General features: G+C 39.8%; 1 protein-coding gene across 1 annotated transcript in view; it reads left to right on the plus strand.

Annotated features, from left to right (window-relative positions):
• The window catches only part of scfd2 (sec1 family domain containing 2), a 148349-nt gene that overhangs the window by 8184 nt on the left and 120765 nt on the right, over nt 1-19400 (plus strand). Inside the window, exons 3-4 of the mRNA XM_047374573.1 lie at nt 7934-8061; nt 15857-16032. Coding sequence (XP_047230529.1) covers nt 7934-8061; nt 15857-16032 — 304 coding nt within the window. The remainder of the gene's footprint in view (nt 1-7933; nt 8062-15856; nt 16033-19400) is intronic.

The raw sequence follows: 19400 nt of genomic DNA on the forward strand, positions 1-19400 counted from the left end.
GGTTCATCTCTGATCTATCGTATGGAAATCAACAGGTGCTGCACCTCTAGCCACCTATTTGTTAAGGACATTAACTGCTTAATTCAACAGCTGTTGCTTCACCATCGCCTCATCATCACCTTAGGCTTCTGGTTGTAGTTGATATTAGTTGCAAAGAGCCAATACTGAAAGGACTTTCTAAGCCAAATGCTCTAAACCTGTTTTAAAAACGTATCCCCTGTGGCCCTCCTTCCTGCATTGAGTAGACTTCAGTAACAACGTATCTTGCAGTAAAACGGCTGCTTTAGAGAAGATTTATATGATGACCATCTTCAACATAATACAACAGAGATTACTAAAGAGTGGATCAGTTCATTCAAAGCATCCAGGCTGCAGCTAACACAGAAGGCAAGTTGTACTCTACGTTGGAAGATTTAACCTTAAAATGCACATTATTGTGTTCAGACTCCATGGTAGTGAATTTGCTAGCACAGCAGCCTTGCAGCAAGAAGTTCCTTGCATCTTTTTTATTTAAGATATATTTTTTACAAGAATATTCTTACATTGTTTTGCATCCTACAAAATAAATTATACGCAAGGATTTGCACTTTAAAGTATGAATTATTTGTCAAGTATCACATCCAGCAAGACAAAAATACAGATGAAAAGTTATTATTTATGTATTGCATCTTAAAAATGTCATATATGAGACTGAACTAGAAATGAATGTAATAAAAGACACTGTAACTTAAAAAGTATTAGTTTTTTTTTTTTTTTAGAAAAGGGCTGCCAAAATTTGTTAATTTACGTTTCAACCGACTCCAACCACTGGGTTAACTCAGGATTAGATTAGGTGCATCATGAGTAGAAATGGTAAATAATATCTTACAATAACATGTCTCCATTTAGTTTCTACACTCTCTTATTTATTAGGGCTTCCACGATTTGTTGATGTCATCGATGATGCCGACAGTAAAAATCTGACCTCAATACTTTTACCTCATTTTTATGATTTTTTGTTGTTTGTTGTTGTTTTTTTAAGAAACGTTCCAACAGTGTTCTTCTAAAGTGCTGAGTGTCGGTCCTGGTGTGGCCAGAGCCTGCAGGCAGGGGACACTCTGACTTACTGTCGACATCATCGATGACGTCAACGATACTGTAGCATATGGTCACCAGCCAGACTAGCATGCACCTTTTAAACATGCAAAGAAAATATAGAAAGGAACAGATACAATACAGTGATTTTAACAGTTAATTTTAATAAAACTCTGGACAGGAATTCTGTATCAGCAAATGCCTAATTTTAAATGACTCAGACCAGTAGCCAGGACAGAAAGTTTTTACCAGGGCATTTCTAGTTTTACTGTGTTTATGTTTTATGCAAATTTTCTTAATTTTCTTAATTATGTTCATGGCTGTATTTTTGACTTTATCCTGCGGCCTTTTTATTTGCAGTCAAACTTGGTGTTAGTTATTTATTTGCAGTGCAGATGCAGAGATTCAGTTGTATCTGGCGGTTCAGTGCGCTTATGCATCCCCAGGTCTGGCCCTCATGTTGTCTCTGCCCTATTCACCGCCCAATCCTGCTCTCTCTTCCAACGTGGAAGATGTCTTTAACTGAAACCCTCAGTACATAAATCAAGTAGATTGCTTTCAGCTGAGCATCTTGTACTCCGTGTTCCCATCGAGACCAAGATAAGGTAACCTATTCTGTCTTATATGCTGTCCTCTCCGGCTGCGATTCGATTTGCACTACAGAGCACATTTTCTCCTTCAAAAAGGTTTGTGCAGATTTATTTAGTAAGTTTATAAAGCAAACCCAAAGATGTTGCTTTACTTTCTCCAACCCCTTTCCCAGAGAGAGTGCTTCCTGGTGAATTTGAGAAGAAACAGGAAAGTAGTCAAGACACATTAAAAAAGAACGCAAAAAATGGTTTCTAACCATAGTGCCTTGCAAAAGTATACAGTACTGTGGACCTTTTGTCATGTTAAAGCATTGGAATTTCACACATAGACCAACACGAAGTAGGCCTCAGCTGTGACATGGAGGGACAATTATACATAGTTTGCAAACATTTTTGCAAATAAAATTCTGAAAGGTGTGTCGTGTGTATGTATTCAACCCTTCTGAGTCAATACTTTGCCACAGTTACAGCTGTCTTTTTTCATGTCTGCTACCAGCTTCTGAATCTTGCAGAATAGCTTAAGTTCGGTCACACTGGATGAACAGGAGAAATTCTTTTGATTCATGCTGAAGAAAAGCATCCCCATAGCATGATGCTGCCACAATTTGATTCCTAGTCAGGAGAGGCAGGTGGTTGCACTAAAATTTGATTTAGGGGTTTCAGAGTAATGGCAGCTGACTTCAAATGCACAAGAAATCTTTCAGAATTTGGAGAGAAAGATATTTTGTTTCCATGTTTATTTTCCTTCCACTTCTCAATGATGCCCTGCTTTGTCTTTGTCTGTCACATGTTGTCATTAAAAAATACAGTTTATGGCTGTGACAAAACCTCAAACATTTCAACAAATACAATATAGCTGCATGGATGTTTCATATGTGGATTTTATAGACGAAGACCAACCTATTTAATTAATTATTATTTTAGATTAGTTAATGTCTTTGCTTTTTGGTAAATCTAATTTCTAATTTCTAAAAGTTTTCTACAAAGATTTTCTAGAAATTAACCTAAAAAAAAGATACATTTCTGCACACATCTGTCTTCCAGTATATGTAAAGGAAATTTATCAAAGTCATTTATATAAACTGGTTGTTTCATTTAAAACCATAAATTTATTTCACATTACTTATAATAAACAGACAAGCATGTCAGGTCATTCTAACTTTTCTGTACTTTTCATGAGTCAGTCTCAGCCAATGCCGACTTAAATGACATCACTTGTGAAAATTTATCCAACCTCGCAAAGCTTTCTCCATTTTCACTAAAAGCTTTATTCGGACCTGTAAAAACTGTATCTAGCACATAAAATCAATTTTTTTTTTTTTTTTTACGATAAGCTGACTAGAATGCTCCGCTATGCTCTACAAGATGGACCTGACCTAAAACACAAGGAATGATAACTGGCCAGTGACATCTCTTTTTTTGATGTGCTTCTTCTTCCTCATGTTACTGCTGAGCTCCTAACTCTCTGTTGTGCTGCATAAATTTGTGGGGTCATTTGTTCCTCTTTGCCAGAAAATACGCAGAAACTCAAGGTCAGGTCTGCTTTTGGTCCAACATCCTCCCTTTCCCCCCCACGTTTTGCTCTTTGCTGCAGAAGAATGTTTACAGGATGACGTTTACAAGAAACCAACTGTCTTTTGTTTGTTTTTTAACTATTAAAGTCCATAAACTAACAAACCAGAAAGCAAAGTTGACCTCGTAAAGTTGTGCAATATGAGGCTGCTTCCATTATCAGCAGATACATTGTGGTGTCCAGTAGTGAAGACCAGTTTGGGAGCCTGAATTGGAGTGTACAAAGAAATGTTTCCGTGCATCCCAACAAATGCACTTTACAGTCGACATAATGATGCTAAAAATTATACTAATGTTCTGTCTTATTTTTATATTTGTAAACAGAATATAGTAGGGCTGAAACAATCATGATTAATCGATTATTGACATAACCATCTACTAATTTAATAATCAAATAATCGTTAACTGAAGTGTACAGACTCTAAAACATGCCATTTGCTGAAAAACAACCCACTCAGAGCAACAAATTAAGCCAGAACTGTACAAAAAAAAAAAAATACATTTATCATTTAAGATGGAAAGTTTTTTTGTCTGTAAATATGCTCTATCCAGAAGGTCTCAAGTGGCATAGCTTTATCATCACCTGCTCAAATTCTGTAGAAAAAATATCTTATCAAGCACCCTTTGCTTACCGATTATTAATTGTGTAATCGAAAAAATTGTCGACAGATTAATCGATTTGCTAAATAATTAGTAGTTGCAGTCCTAGAATATAATATCTAATTTACATTGTTGGGACCTCTGCCGCTTAGTTTTTTTTTTTTTTTCCTCAAAGTTGCTGGTTACACATTTTGTAACACTTAATTATTATTATAAAAATAAAATACAATATTTTGTATTTTAATAACTTAAAAAAATAGAAACTTATATAATATAAATATAAATTGAATGAGGTAAATACACAGTTTCACCTCTGGCATCAGCAACCCACATGAAGAGTTTGTCCTAACTGGCAATGATAGTTTTACATCACAATTTTCATCTGCTAGTTCAGGGCTCTGAAGTCACATAGCCACAAGTAGCTCTGTAGCTCACTTAATATATTAATCGATTAAATATTGCCCTGTTTAATGTTTTTTTTTTTTTTTTTCATTCTTTGTTCTTTGTCCACATGATAAAACACTGGCCCCACCCTGGCCCCCCTGGAACATTTGGTCTAGAACCACCACTGGGTAGAGTTCTAAAATGACATGAAGACCGATTTGCCTTAGCCACACTTCAAAATAGGAAAAACAAAAGAACGTGCCATTAATATAAGGCAGACTTGTTTTGATCTTATTAGGTCAAGAAAGTAACTCCCCATTTAAACGTGCCCATATCTACAGTCAGAGCAATAATTGGAAATAAGATAAAATCTTTATATCTTGCTCCCATCCACAGTGAGGAGGACAGTAAATGAAATTAAGCATCCTCTAAAGCTGTCAGTTTATGCTATATGCAATAAAAGATTAATTTATTTTAAGACTTTAACTGGGTTGCGAGTGAACATGGAGTGATCTGTATGCCATGATGTGTTTATTAATTTCGTTTGCAGGATACTTTTCTCAGATTTTGCCTCAGAACAGCTGAATATGATACATTGTTATTTATAGTCCCGAAACTGTTCTGAATATTAGTGCTTTCCTCTTGACAAACTGTATCAGAGATTTTCTTACCTGATATAGAGACATTTAAATTACATTTTAGGAGAAATATCACTAGGGAAGCAATTTGGCCCACTCTTCTTTACAGAATTGTTATACTTCAGCCACATTGGAGGGGTTCTGAGCATGAGTGGGCTTTTTAAGTTACTGCTGTGTTTTTTGTTTAGCATTTTAGAGCAAGTAATATAAGGGCTAAAGAATTAAGAGGAAATCACAGTAATCCTGAGTCAGAACCGGTTTAAGCGTTCTTTCCTTCTGCATCATACTTTTCCAGGAATAGTATTCCCCCTCCTCATTTCAACAGTCTCCGATAATCTATTGTAAATACGGCATGAGGCACTTTCAGGGGACCGCACTGTCTTTTAAGCTATGGCATTGGATTCGTAACAACCGTTTAATGCTTCAGCGCTTATTACTACAGACACTAGTAAAATTTAGCTCGGCCCACTCTCTCCCACCACACCCTCTCAACCTTGCTCTGCAAATCAGAGGGGGGCATTGACCGTGGTGTTCAGAAGTGCAAGAGCAAGAGTGCCCCCTTCAGTCTCTCCTTGGCATGTTTCACTAGGGAGCAAAACACTGAAGTCTAAGCTTGCACACAGCCAAACAGATGGCGAAGCACACGCAAACCAAATTCCCACACCGCCCACCCATCCGTCCCGCTCCATAGTAGAGTTGTTACTCAACAAGATTTCTGGCTGGTTAAGGAGCTTGTCTCACACCCTGCCAATGTAAACTTCACCCCTTGATCCAGCTCGCCGCCCCACCTTCATCTGACCGGTTGACTTGAGGGATGCATGGAGGGAGGAAGGTCTGCACTGTTGCTCAGAGGGGGGGCTGTTTGGGCAAGAAGCCAAATGATAACCATGTTTCAACCACACTTGTCAGAGCCCCTCTAACTTCCTAGAACACACACGGATCCACAGGGCTGTGTGCAAACATACAGATGCATTTGTACACATCCTCAGAGGCACACACGGCTGCGTGAATGTGTCCCTGTCAGATTAGGCTGTTGGTATTTTGGTAATGACAAACATGTTGGACTTCATGATTTGTGTAAGCAGAACATTTCTAATACATCATCTAGGGTGTGGGAGTTGTTTTCACTCAAAGATAGAGACATGTTTTGCAGAACTGTGGCTCTCTGTCATAGATTTTGACCAATAGCTTTAGTCCACTAACTCATATTTAATGTTTACTAAGTCAGGTTTTATTAAAATCCTGTTTCATCTCATGGTTTTTCACATTCCCTTTTTTCCCCCAGACTTTACTTTAAACTAGGTTCTTGCCGGGCTCTAGTTGTGTTTGCAAGTCTCAGTGTCTAGTTCTGGTGTGAAGATGGCGGACGTCCCAGCATGAGCCCCATTCCTCATCATCTAGCCCCAGCCCAAGGTCTGGAACACATTACATCTGATATTAAACACATGGCAGCAGTTAGAAAGGAGAAAAGGCAAGAGGAGGGGAAAAAAACAAAGTTTAGAAAAAAGACTAGAAAGCAAAAGAAAAACAGAGTGGATTTGTCGACGATGCCCCTCCTCCGCCCACTCTTTCTCCGTCCTTGGTTTAATTTTTCTCCTTTGTCTCATTCCTTCTGTTCAGTTTCTGGTTAATTGTAGTAAAAACATCATGGCAGCATATTTGCTTAGTAGGCATGGGTCATTATGGTTCTCCCAGTGTTATAACCTTGAGTATAAACCTCTAGTTCAATATATTCATATAGAAATAAAAAAGAGATGCAAGACACAATCTAAATGCTTGGGATACACCGATATGAAAATCTGGGCAGATATCGATATCTGATATGGCTGTCAAGCGATATTTATCGATTTTATATATATTATAAAGGGTTGTATCCCACAGACCTGAGAAATTTCACTTAGACTTATTTTTAGAGCTAAAATCTGATTAAACTGTGGACCTTGTCTGACTAGCTGTTAGCCTTCAGAAGACATCTTTCTACTACATTTAAGGGAAATATTAATACCCTCACATAGCTTCACTTCACAAATAATCCATGCTGTCCATTTACTATAAGTGATAGGTCGCGCTCCTTTAATGTTTTTTACTATTGGAACTATTTCCAAAGTGTTAAATTTGTCTTTTCTGTAGGTGAGGGGAAATGTTTTTGCCTTTTCTCAGCCATCTTACTGGCAGTGTGCAGCAACAGTTGAGGAAGAATCAAGATTCTGTTACTCTGTGCTCTCATGTTAAGGACTTTGGAAGCGTAGCAGTTTTGAAACCCTAACTTCTTGTAACCTTTGTTCATGCCAATAACTGCTGCATGTCCAGGGTGTACCCTGCCTCTCGCCCATAGACTGCTGGAGATAGGCACCAGCTCCCCCGCGACCCACTATGGAATAAGCGGTAGAAAATGACTGACTGACTTCCTGTCATTATCAGAAGCAAGGACCCTGAGGTAGGCCTCGTCTGAGTTTACTTAACAGAGATGAGGTTGAAAAAGAGACAAATTAAGACTTAGATATAACATGTGTCTCTAGCCTGAACTCTGACATAGGCCTCTTAGAAGACCAATTCCAATCATCTATAAATGTTATGATGATAAGGCTCCACTGTAACGATTTTCTGATAATTTATAGGAATCTTTTTCTGTGGTGGTGGCAGATGGTATTTGCCCAGCACGTGATCCCTGCGTCACTCTGCCATCAGAGATGTGAATCAGGGTGTTTTGTAGCCTAGCTGATAATAAGATGAGGGACTGAGACGTGCCCTGCGATGGCACCATGGAGGGTGTCATGGTGTGCGAGCTGTTGTGCTTTCGGCACTGACCGGACCTGACAAATGTTTACACTCAGGCATTTCTGGATATGATAACGTCCTGCGTCTACCCTGTGTACACGTCAGCTAATTTCTGTGAGGAGTCTCACAGAAGATTTACCAGCAAGAAGGGCTCTCAATCATGACCAAGCTTTGTGTGCTATGAACAAACAACAAAAACAGCCACTCTTCATCCGGCTAGAACCGAGTTCAGTTTTTACTGCTCTGGTACTGTGTTTTTGCCCTTAAACTCATTTGTGGAATTCTTCTACTTATCAGGCCATCCTCTGCGAGGTCACTGTGGGAGACGATGCTCACCAGTAAACATAAAGAGGCTGTGATGGAAGTCCGTCGTCACCTAGTGGAGGCGGCCACCAAGGAAAAGCTGCCAATCAAGATGAGCATGGGTAAGAATGTTAATGCCACCTGGACCGGTTACCGTTATTGAGGTATCTAAAAAGGTTTTAAAAAATGTATCCTCATACCATTTTTACTATGAAAATTGAGTTTTTAAACAACATTTAGCAAGCTATGAGCAGCGATTCCGTAAAGAAGCCAACTACTTGCTGGCTACACAAACAGATAGCCCAATAATCACATAAAATTAACAGCATGTACTCTAATGCACATTTATTGAGTTCAGTAAAGATTAGTCAAAGGTTAGAGACATATGCCTTCATGCATAAATGGAGAGGTTCTTCAAAAGTACTTCCTCAATCAAAGAAAAGCACATTTGTTTTCTGCTTTTATAGAGTTTTGTAGCCCATAGAGCAAAAAAGCGAATTGGTCAAAAAAGGAATCAATAGCTGAGGACTTTAAAGAAAATCTGTAATTGGTATCAGCCATATAAAGCATGACTGGTGCTAGTGGTGTTATCAGCAGTAGGAACAATTGTTGCTTTTCTGTTTGAAATCATTGCAATTAAATCATGTTAGAGATTTTCATTTGAATTTTTTTGTGTAAATCCCGTGATGTTTTTATTAAAGGTTATTATGCCGTTGGGATATAATACCAGCCCATGCTTGGTCACAGATGGAGTGGATTTCCCATTAACTATAAAACAATCTCATAACACTGCACAGAAAAATAAAGCAAACATTTGCATCTCATAAAAGCGTTGCATGTAGACATTCACTCTTGAGGAGAAGCATGCGCCTGTATTTCAGTGTTTTGCAGCAGGACTGCAGTGGATCCTACTGAGATCCAGCTTCTCTGGCTTGCTGTGTATTTGCACATGTGGCCCCTGAGGAAATCGGAACCATATGTTGGCTGTGTGACACACACTCGCACAAACACACATGTTCGTTCGCTTGCTCGCACACGCTGCTTTTTTCGAAAAACGTTTGTTGTTCGGTAATGAAGCAAAGGGTTTGAAGCGAGGGATAAAAATATGTGCAGGCACGCAAGCATAGAGTCGCTGCATGCACAGGAATACACTGCCCTCGTGTAGGCTCAGCTTCATACTATCCCTTCACTGACATGAACACACTCTGCTCTAATATTCAGGTTAACATGTGGCAGAAAATGGGGCTTTTAAAAGGGAGGGGTCTTGTTGGTCCCTTAGCTCCTATAATTTGTGAGATAAGGAAGATCACACACTCTCAAGCACAGCCTGTAAAGTTTTTGCACATGCACATTGTGCTGTCATTTCACACTTTTGTGATGAAGGGTATATTTTCAAAATCTGAATTGATTTATTTAAACAAATGCTCTGCAGAGCTTAGGAGGGACAGTAAAGTCACGAGTGTATGAACAAGGAGGGGAATTAAAAGCGGCCCCTGCCTGCTGACTGACACTCTGTTGATTTAATGTCTTTGCTGAGAGGGAGAGGGAACAGAGAGGAGAGAAGGGGGCACTGTAAGTCCCTTCGCACACTGAACCTTTATACCAAACTGGCAGAGGACCAGACACCACCAATCCCCCTGTGAGCTCCCAGTAAACCCCCCACACTGTCCTCCTTCTGCAGAACAGTACCACCATCGAAGTTCTCAGTCCATCATGCTCGGTTCAAATGAGACCTGTAGAAATAATACCAATCCGCTTACTTAGTGCCCAGCAGCTCTTTAAAACACAAAAATTTTTCCACTCATGTCCAAGCTCATTCTAGTTCTTGTTAGTTTTTGCAGATAAAGAAAATACCCTCTGATTGCACTGCAGAGCCTCATACGCTCTCAGTGGTCTCATATGCTCTCGGACCCAGCTTGGCTTTTCAGGGGTATAAGATCATAAAGAGAGACACAGAGAAAATAATCAATTTCTTAGAGCCTGAAGTTGACCTGTTTAAGGTCTCATAGGATGTAATAGGATGATGAAAGTCCCTCAGTGTGTGTGAGGACATGCATAATATGTGTTTGTTTGGGGTGTTTTATCTCCTAAATGGGACTTTAATAGTTATATTTTATCATCTATAATTGTGTTTATGCAAATGTGCATGTGTTTATATCAGACTAAATGGTTAAAAGAGAGTGTTGTACAGAGACCCTGGCAGAATGGTGGGGTACCCCATCAGGCTTTGATACCAGAGTTGATGTGGTACACAATGGATTCATGCAGTTGCTGCATTCAACTTTGCACAGTGGTCCTACTACTGCGGGAACTGGTCCTGAAGTTCCAGTTGATGCAACAGGGTTCCCATGAGTTTGGAAAAATATGCATAATGCAGGCAGTCTGTTGAGATACTGCACATGCCAGGTCCAAAAGGTTCTGGCACCAATTTTGTTAACAGACCAACGCAATTTGACTTGTGGCAATCATCGGGGTCAATTAAGGAGAGCTTTCTGCCCTGTTTTCCAGTACCTCAAGAATCACTGAAGTTTTTTTTTCTCTTCATTCACATGATGCTCATCTGGTGTAATAATGGAAATTTGATTTTCTGAAGGCATTCTAAAGTCAAAAGAAAGATGTCAATAAATTTTACTATAAGCGTGTAATCTACTTAATTGAGTCATTCTTTTAAAAAAAAAAATAGTAAAAGTGCAAAGTGATATTATATAATAATATATATAAGATTACCACAGGTGGCAGGTATTTTTGCCATTGACTGTTCAGTGGAGTCTTGAGTAGAGGCCCCAGGATGCACCCACAATCCCACATTTTTATTATGTTCCTCCTATTGGAGTGCATAAATAAGTCTCTCACACTTCCTGTCCCTCATTCTTGTGGATTTACTTATGAGGCTGTCCGGCTGTTGAGACAGGCCACTACTCAGCTCTGCAACTCACATCAGATATCATTTAGCTTCTCTGCAACCCTGTGCACCAAGAATTTAAGTCATTTTCCAGTAACAGAACTAAATCATTGTTGCCCTCAGCCTTTTTGCATTGCCAAAAACCTTGATCATGACCATGTCTCAGTTGCCACCTCTTCACATCCTGCTCCCATGGACGAAAACTCGAGCCGTATTTAGCTCCGCAACAATAAAAATGGAATTTGCTTTATGTCTGTTCTTCCTATAAATGCACCCAGAAGTACAATAAAATTGGCCCAAAAGTTCAAGTTTCTCAACCATCTTAGATTAAAAACAACAAGAACTGCAGTGCTGAAACAGACCTTCTGGCATATAATACTTATGAGCCACATGATGTTATAAGTTATCATACCTTACATCTCTTAATCACATTTAGTCATTTTACAACCACAAAATTGTATTTTTTGGGGGATCTTATGTGACAGATCAACACAAAGTAGCTAATGATTGTGAAGTACAAGAAAATTATAAATGGTTTGCATTTTTCTTTTACCAATAAAACTCTGAGATGTGGTACATGCATTAGCCTTCAGCCCCTTTTCTCTGATACCTTGAAATAAAATCAAGTACAAACAAGGTATAAATCCATCTGTCCTGTGAAGGCCTGAGAGGTTTCTTAGAAAACATTAGTAAACAGATAGCATCATGAAGGCCAAGGAGCACAACAGACAGATCAAGGATGATGCTGTGGGGTAGTTCAGTAAAGAGTTACTTCCTTAAAACAAAATTACAGGCTTTCAGCATCCACTGTTCTTTTCAGTACTGGGTGACAACAAAGCTACCAAGAAATGGCCATCAACCTAAACTGGCACTCTGTCAAAGGGAACATTAATCAGTAAACCAGCCAGAAGGGTCATAGTAACTATGGAGGAGCGTCAGAGATCCATAGCTCAGGTGGGAGAATCTGTTGACAAGACAACTATTAGTCATGAACTCCACAAATCTGGTCTTTTATGGAAGAGAAATGAGAAGAAAACTATTGATGAAAGAACAAGTGAATTACTTCTTACAGTTTGCCACTAGCCACGTAGGGGACACAACAAACATGAAGAAGAGGATCTGCTGGATAAGACCAATGGTATTTTCTGGAATACATGAGCGCTATATATAGCAGAAAACAAACATTGAAAATCTCAATGAACACACCTGGAAAAATCACCTTCCACAGTGAAACATGGTGGTGGCAGCATCATGCAGTGGAGATGTTTTTTTTCAGCATTGACAGGGAAGCTGATCAGAGTTCATGGTAAATTGACTGTTGCTACAAACATGGCAATTCTAGAAGCAAACTTTAAATATTCAAAATAATCATTAATAATTTCAAACATTAGAGGCTGGAGAGGAGAAGTCACTTAATAAAGCCAATCAATAGTTTAACAGGAGACTGTTTGTTATTACATGTATGCATAGTTTCATGCACTCTACATCTAACTTTCTAGACATCTTTGTATGTGTGAACTAGTGTTGTTTAAAACAACTAAATACTGTCTCTATATTAAAAGACAGTGAAACTTTGGAATGCTTTTTTTTTGGCTGTTTCCAAGTAGCAACTGAAAGTAAAAACTTAACAACATGCAGGCGGCTCTCTTTCTGCAGAAAAACACCACAACAAGAACTCAACTGATAGATCAGGTTTTACCTTTTTATCAGGCAACAATATGTTGAAGGAATCACATTGCTGTTTGAAGGGAAGTTCTGTGACAGATAAAAGTCAAAGCTCTGCCAGGATGCTTTTAGTGTGTAATGTAAAGCAGGCCTTAGTGTGGCTTCTTGGCTTAACTGCTTTTCTTTGGTTTCCTTAAAGTCTTACATTTTCTCCCTCAAACTCACTCAGTGTGCTTTTGCTGTAAAGTCTGTACCATTATTGGGTGCCCGTTCAAGGCAGAACTAGTGTTTGGTCCTCAGCTTTGACTATATTTCCTGGTTCTGTCTTGAATTATGGTTGGCACATCAAGCTTTGGGTAGCTTTAGCTTTACTGCCAGGATTTTTATGGTTGGATATGTTAACAATAGAGCTTTTCAGTATTCTGAATAAGTCTGGACCAAAGCTTAGGCTTGAGAAATATTTTCAGTTCAGAAAGAAACTTGAACCCATTTTAGACATTTCCTTAATTTGCTCTTTGTTTGCTCATCTTTGTTGGTTTTTGGTTGAGGCTTCATATGATTACATCCCCAGTTTTCATCTATAGGTAGTATACTTGCATTGATTTGTTCATCTATATCAGAAAAGTATTCAGTCCCTCTTTGCCATTTTGCAAAGGAAGAATAGACACAAATCTCAATCTCTACATGTGGAAATGTAGTGGACATACACCCCTTGCAGCTGTAATTTTCACTACAGTTGGCTGTGCAGTATTGACTCAGGAAGGCTGAAACATTTTCAGATTTATATTTGTAAATAAAAATCCAAAACTATGCGTCCCTTTCCATTCACTTCACAATTATGATCTATTATGATCAGAATTTGTCTATCGCATAGAATCCCAATAAAATGTACTAAATTTTGCGGTTTTAATATGAAACCGTTTTAGGACTACTTGTGCAGTTGACTGTAGTTTAAAAGCCTTGAACATACTGTTATGGATGTCAGGTGATCTCTCTACAGGTTATATCTTATATTCTGCAGGTTTGTACTCCATTTTTTATATCCTGCTTGGCTGTTTATCTTATGTGTTTGGCCTTGCTAAAGCAAACACTGGCCATTGTAGTCCAACAGGAAATACTCCCACATCTGGTGCTGGTTCAAAACATCAACACAAAGAAATAGGCTTTATGCAGAGGTAATGAGTGCCATCTCTCTATCTCAGCCCCCACCTCAGCCTCTCATTCTCCTGGGCCTCTACTCTTAATGCTCTTGTTGCTCTAGTTTTGCTGAGATCCTTCCTGGGGGGCTGAGAAGCTATAATGACCTGCACTTGTATAGCGCTTTATCAAGTCCCCAGAGACCCCAAACCGCTTTACACTACAATCAGTCATCCCCACATTCATACACTGACATTGGTGAGCTACAATGTAGCCACAGCTGACCTGGGGGAAACTGACAGAAGTAAGGCTGCCATACATCTGCACCAACGGGCACCTCTGACCACCATCAGCAGGCAAGGTGGGTGAAGTGTCTTGCCTCCTACCACCTGAGCCACAGTCGCCCCATAAGGTGGCAGGAGGTTTAGAAATGTTCAGCAGAACAGATCCTAATCATTGTCTGGCTGGTTCTCCTCTTCTGTATCTATAAATAGTCATTTCTACGTTAGTCACCACCAGGACAGAATTTCAAGAGCTCCAATCAGTGTTCCTGCACCAAGAAAGTGACTCATAGCAGCTGAGAACTGTAACTGTGATGGTAAATCTTCACACAGGGTTTGTATTCACAGTATAGAGAATATTGCTTTGTGACTGCGATGGTTGAGCAAGAGATTTAAATTGGGGAAAAATGGTAAATCTAGAGGGGACAACACCAAACAAAAGTTGTGGCATCATGTGTTGGGCAGTAGCATTACAGATAGGACCTAGTCAGTCAAAATAGCCAGTCACGGTTACACATAATGCCTTGTTGATATGGGCATTATGGGCAACACACATCTACAAGCTAGTGGTAAATGGACTGAATTTATATAGCACCTTTCCAGTCATACAGACCACTCAAAGCACTTTACACTAGAGCAACATTCACCCAATCGCACTCACTAACGCTCACACAATCATACACCGATACGCAGATCGGCAGGCAACTTGAGGTTAAGTGCCTTGCCCAGGGGCACATCGGCAGGAGGAAGCTGTAATTGAACCCACAACCTTCTGATTGCAAGACGACTACTCTTCCTACTGAGCCACAGTCGCTAGAGGTGGTCAAGCGGTCCTGGAGAGGCCACTTGACAACCACTGGAGAGGTCACAAGTACCCTGGTTGTAATCCCACAGTCGGCCACTCTGGGTCCCTGAGCAAGACCCTGAATGCTCCCCGGGCGCCACACAAAGGCAGCCCACTGCTCCCTAAGGGATGGGTTGCAGAGGACAATTTCTCCATTGTGCGATCAACAAAGTCTAATTTAAGTTAATTCAATTTTAACTCTTCCAGTTCTTTAGTACAGACCACACCAGGAAAGGATGGTCAAATTGTTCTCCAAGCATAAAAAAGACCATAATATCTTTACTTGACACAAGTGTTTGAAGCTTTACAACACCTTGTGTCATCTGGCATATTGGCTTGAAAGTCAACATCAGTCAAATTACCAGTTCATCATCCCATCTGTAATCTGACAATAATACCAGGGTAGAGAGACCTGGTTGGTTCTTTACCAGAATGTTGAACAATTAATCTCCCTGCATCACCAGCAATAACCGCCATGTCCACGTTTGGCAGCCCCAGCAAGAGAGAACCAATGTTGCCAAGACACACTAGCATTACTACTGGCTTTATGGTATGCTGAGCTACAGGGTATTACTTACAGTGACCTCTAACAGGAATTTGGTGGGACCCCGATAGCACAGCATCATGGCTGAGACATCATGCTTCTACGTGTCTTGTAATATTGAGGTGAGCAGGTCCCTTCGTCTTCCTCAAACCAGTATGTTTGGGATCAAATGCAACCTACTAGATCACAAACCCATCCTCCAGCAGCTGTGGGCATTAATACCACTGCAGAGACAGCAGATGCAACAACTGCATGGCTCCACAACAAATCTCTACTTGTATCAATGATTGAGGATGTGCCAAACCTTGGGGACATTAGACCATCAATGTGATTTGATTGCTAATGCCATTATTAATTTGATCTAATTTGATAATGATAGGATATTGTCATGTGGTCATTTATGATGTCCAACCACTGTGTCTGTAACAGTCATAGTTATGAATTTCAAGAATAATGCATATTTAATCTGTACTTTTACTAATGTTTATAGCATCCACAGCTGTGACAGGTTCAAATATCTCACCCTGCCCCTTCCTCCTCTCAGGCCGTGTGACCCCTGAGCAGCTGTGTTCCTACGTGAAGTTGTTCAGGAGCAATTGGGAGGCGCTAGAGAGTCACTGTGGGGTGCTTCAGCTGGGCTTGGCCACGGCCCAGATGCTCCGACACCCTAGCTTGGCACGCTGGGATTCCTGTCTGGCTTTCGAAAGGCTGCTGCTGCAGGTGTGCGCTCATCTTACACAACCTTACTATCCAGAGGTTACACACTATAAACACTTGGACTATCTGCCAATTTAAAAACTGGATAGCTCTTATTAAAGATTTATACCTTTTTTGTAATTGAAATGATATACACTTCAAGTGAGACGTTTAGATTGATTCATCATTCCTGAATGTCACATTAATTTAGGCTTTTATGATCTTTTGAACTGTTTTTTTTTTACCAGGATAGATAAAACTAAAAAATTAGGTGCACAAATCTGAATTTAATGTGAATATTCTCTTATTCGATGCAGGTTCCAAATTATACATGTCATACCTTCACAACCAAAAACCTTTTGTAGTTTTTTTCCAAGGTCCTGACATATTTCTGGCTAGATTTTTGACTGTCTCCATATCATAAATGATAGATCTCAGTAAAACGGGTAGGTTTCCTGGCACTCACCTGGCTATCAAACATAAGTTTTGATAGAGTTGAGGTCAGGGTCATTCTAGAAGCATTTTATTGCCTGCCTTTTTCATTGTGTTTGCAATCGTTGTCCTGTTGGAACACCAAACTGTGTCCAAGTATCAACAGTCTTTCTGTTGATTTGAGGTAAAGTTGAAAACTCTGGAGATGGTACTCAGTCTTCATTATCCACACTCCTACTGCAGTGCAGCTGTGCCGCTGGCAGTGAAGCAACCTCTCAGCATAATGCTGCCACTACCATGTTTGACAGTATGTACATTCTTCTTCGGTTTGAAAGCTTCACCTTGACTCCTCCAAACATTCTTCTTGTCATCGTGGCCAAAAAGCACAATCCTTGCCTTATTAAGAACACAACACTTTTCTTGTCCATGTGGGTAGGTGCAACCTTTAGTCACGTTTGAAGGAGTAGATTTTGTAGCAAGAACTTGTAGTATTTCTTGCTAGATGCCCTCTCTGTTAATTTGGCTATAAATCTGGCTTCTCTGTAGACAGTAACACTGCTGTTGCAGGAGTTTTCAGGTTCATGCTTTTTGCTTTATTATTCACCGTTCTGACCAGTTTCCGTTTGTTAGAGGTGATAATTTGGTTAAACACAACTGGGACTATAATCCCAAACACACATAAAAACCAGCATTTACATTTGTGAGCCATGCTTAAAAACCCAGTAAGTAGCAGGAAATCAGCAAATAAGAATGAACGTCACCATTTCTGATAAGATAAGCAACAGCATGTTAAATCAGAATTAAGCCGGAAGCTTGTTGATGGCTACAAAAGGTTGCTGCTTCTCTAAAATGTGCTAAGAGACATTTATCCCCATAATACTGGGGTCTTTATATATATATTTCAGCCTATATGTAGAATCTTCACACTGTGTGGATAAGAGAAAATACACAATATTTGACCCAATTTCATGTTTTCACTGATCTGTATATCAGATACAAGAAAATAGATTTAAAGTAAGTAGTTCAAATAACAAAATCACAAATCTTAATCATAATAGAAAGAAAACTGGGAAGACTGAAATGTTTTGTAATAACCTAAACAGGTAAATGGCTGGTTTTCAACTTGGTGGCCATAATGTTGTGTTAACATCCACAGATTTCTCTCCTTCATAAACAAGGTCAGTTTTGTTTGCAGGGAAAACATTTCGATCCCATAAACCCAGCACAAATGACAGATTTTTCCCTCTCCGCTTGGAAGCTTTGGAGTCCAGAAAAAGAAAAGGTCCATTTTTACAGGGGAGGACGTACACATGCGTTTGTTGTCTAAAAGGTCAGAGATCCGGTCTGATGTACTAGACAGAAAGAGGCAATAAGGGGGAGGTGGAGTAATAAGAATAAATCAGACGTCAGAGTGCACACAGTCACCAGTTCTTTAGTTCGTTCCACATATTTTATAATCTCTTACAAAAAACAACAATCTGAGTAGCTTCAAAATAATAGCTAGTCAATGCTGCAGTCAAATCCTCCACCATCCTCTTCATACTTGCTGTCCTCATTGAGCCTCTGTACATTCCTGAATCCGTAAGGCAAGCCGTGGGACAGCACAGTGTTTAGGAACGTATTAAACTAAATCACGGAAAAATTAAACATGCTCTCGGCCATGGCCAAACTGGAATTTGAAAACAACCTCTTAAACCTCGCTACTCAGCTAGGTCCACTGGTTTAACAAATGAAGGAAAGTGACTCCAGGGCTTTTACTTCCAGTATCCATTTACCTCATGTCTTCACTTTGATCCGCTCCCCCTTGGTTGTCTAGCATACCTGAATAACTCAGAACAACTGTCTTAATGCACATTTTCAGCCCTGGTCTCATAAATTGTGAGATTTTAAAGGACTTGACTCGAGTTTAAGAAACACACTCCCTAAAAATCTGAACTCACAATCAGGCTTTAAGAGCAATATTAGAGTTTGTGCTTGCAATCAAAACAGCCTTATGTTTTATTGAGGTATTAAGGGAAATGAATTGTTTGTCCTCTATGACCTTTATGTTTATTTAATTTCCATGTGAGTTTTTTTGGGGTTTTTTTTGTTGTTTTTTTTGCTTTGGCTCACCATGAAGAGCAAGTAAGAGAGAGAGACATTAATCACTATAGAAGATGGCTGGCTGAAATGCCTCCCAGACGTGCCTGGTGGTCAGAATGTGTTTGCTCTGCCTGAGTGTGTGAGGGCTGCTGTGGGGACCCCCGACCAGAGCTGGACTCTCTGTCGCTGGGTGGACACTTTGAGTTCGTCCAGGCCAACCCCTGTGTGGTACCTTGGGGCCGTCTCTATGTAGGCTGCTGCTACACAGAGAGGTGGGGCCGTTGAGTTCAGAGTCTAGGTTTTGTGCCTTTCAGTACTTCTAGTTATGAAAAAAGGCGGTATAACGTGATCATAAAACATGTCGATATTTTGTGTCAATATGAATGTTTTTGCAAACTCAGTCTAGTTACTCGCAGCATGTTAATTTGTCTGGTGAAGTAAGGTTATGTTTAAGCTTTTATTATAATTTCATGACCCTCTGTCTGTGCTCTGGACCAATATTTTGACGTAAGAAAGGATGTTCTTATGTTTCCTGGTTAAGTTGACAGAATTGACTGCTTAGACTTCTTCTTAAGCCGGCCGACAACATTCGATTACAACAGCTTTGAAGAAGCTTCCCACCCTAAAAGTCCGCTTCACAGTCTAGAATGAATTTGATCTTCTCCAAATGTAAATCTCCTTTCAGATCACAGTTCTGCGATACATAGGCCATCACAAACTCCCCTTTGTGGATCCCTTTGTCGTTTCGCATCAGATTCACTGAGATCACAGGGTGTGTGTTTAGAGCTTTCTCCATCCACCTGAGCAGTATGTGTATTCCTCCTATATCTGGTTAAGCTTTAGTTTTGCAATCCTAATGTCGGCTGTATTCAGTAAAT

The sequence above is a fragment of the Girardinichthys multiradiatus genome, chromosome 9 (genome assembly GCF_021462225.1).
Source record: "Girardinichthys multiradiatus isolate DD_20200921_A chromosome 9, DD_fGirMul_XY1, whole genome shotgun sequence".
Taxonomy (NCBI): Eukaryota; Metazoa; Chordata; class Actinopteri; order Cyprinodontiformes; family Goodeidae; genus Girardinichthys; species Girardinichthys multiradiatus.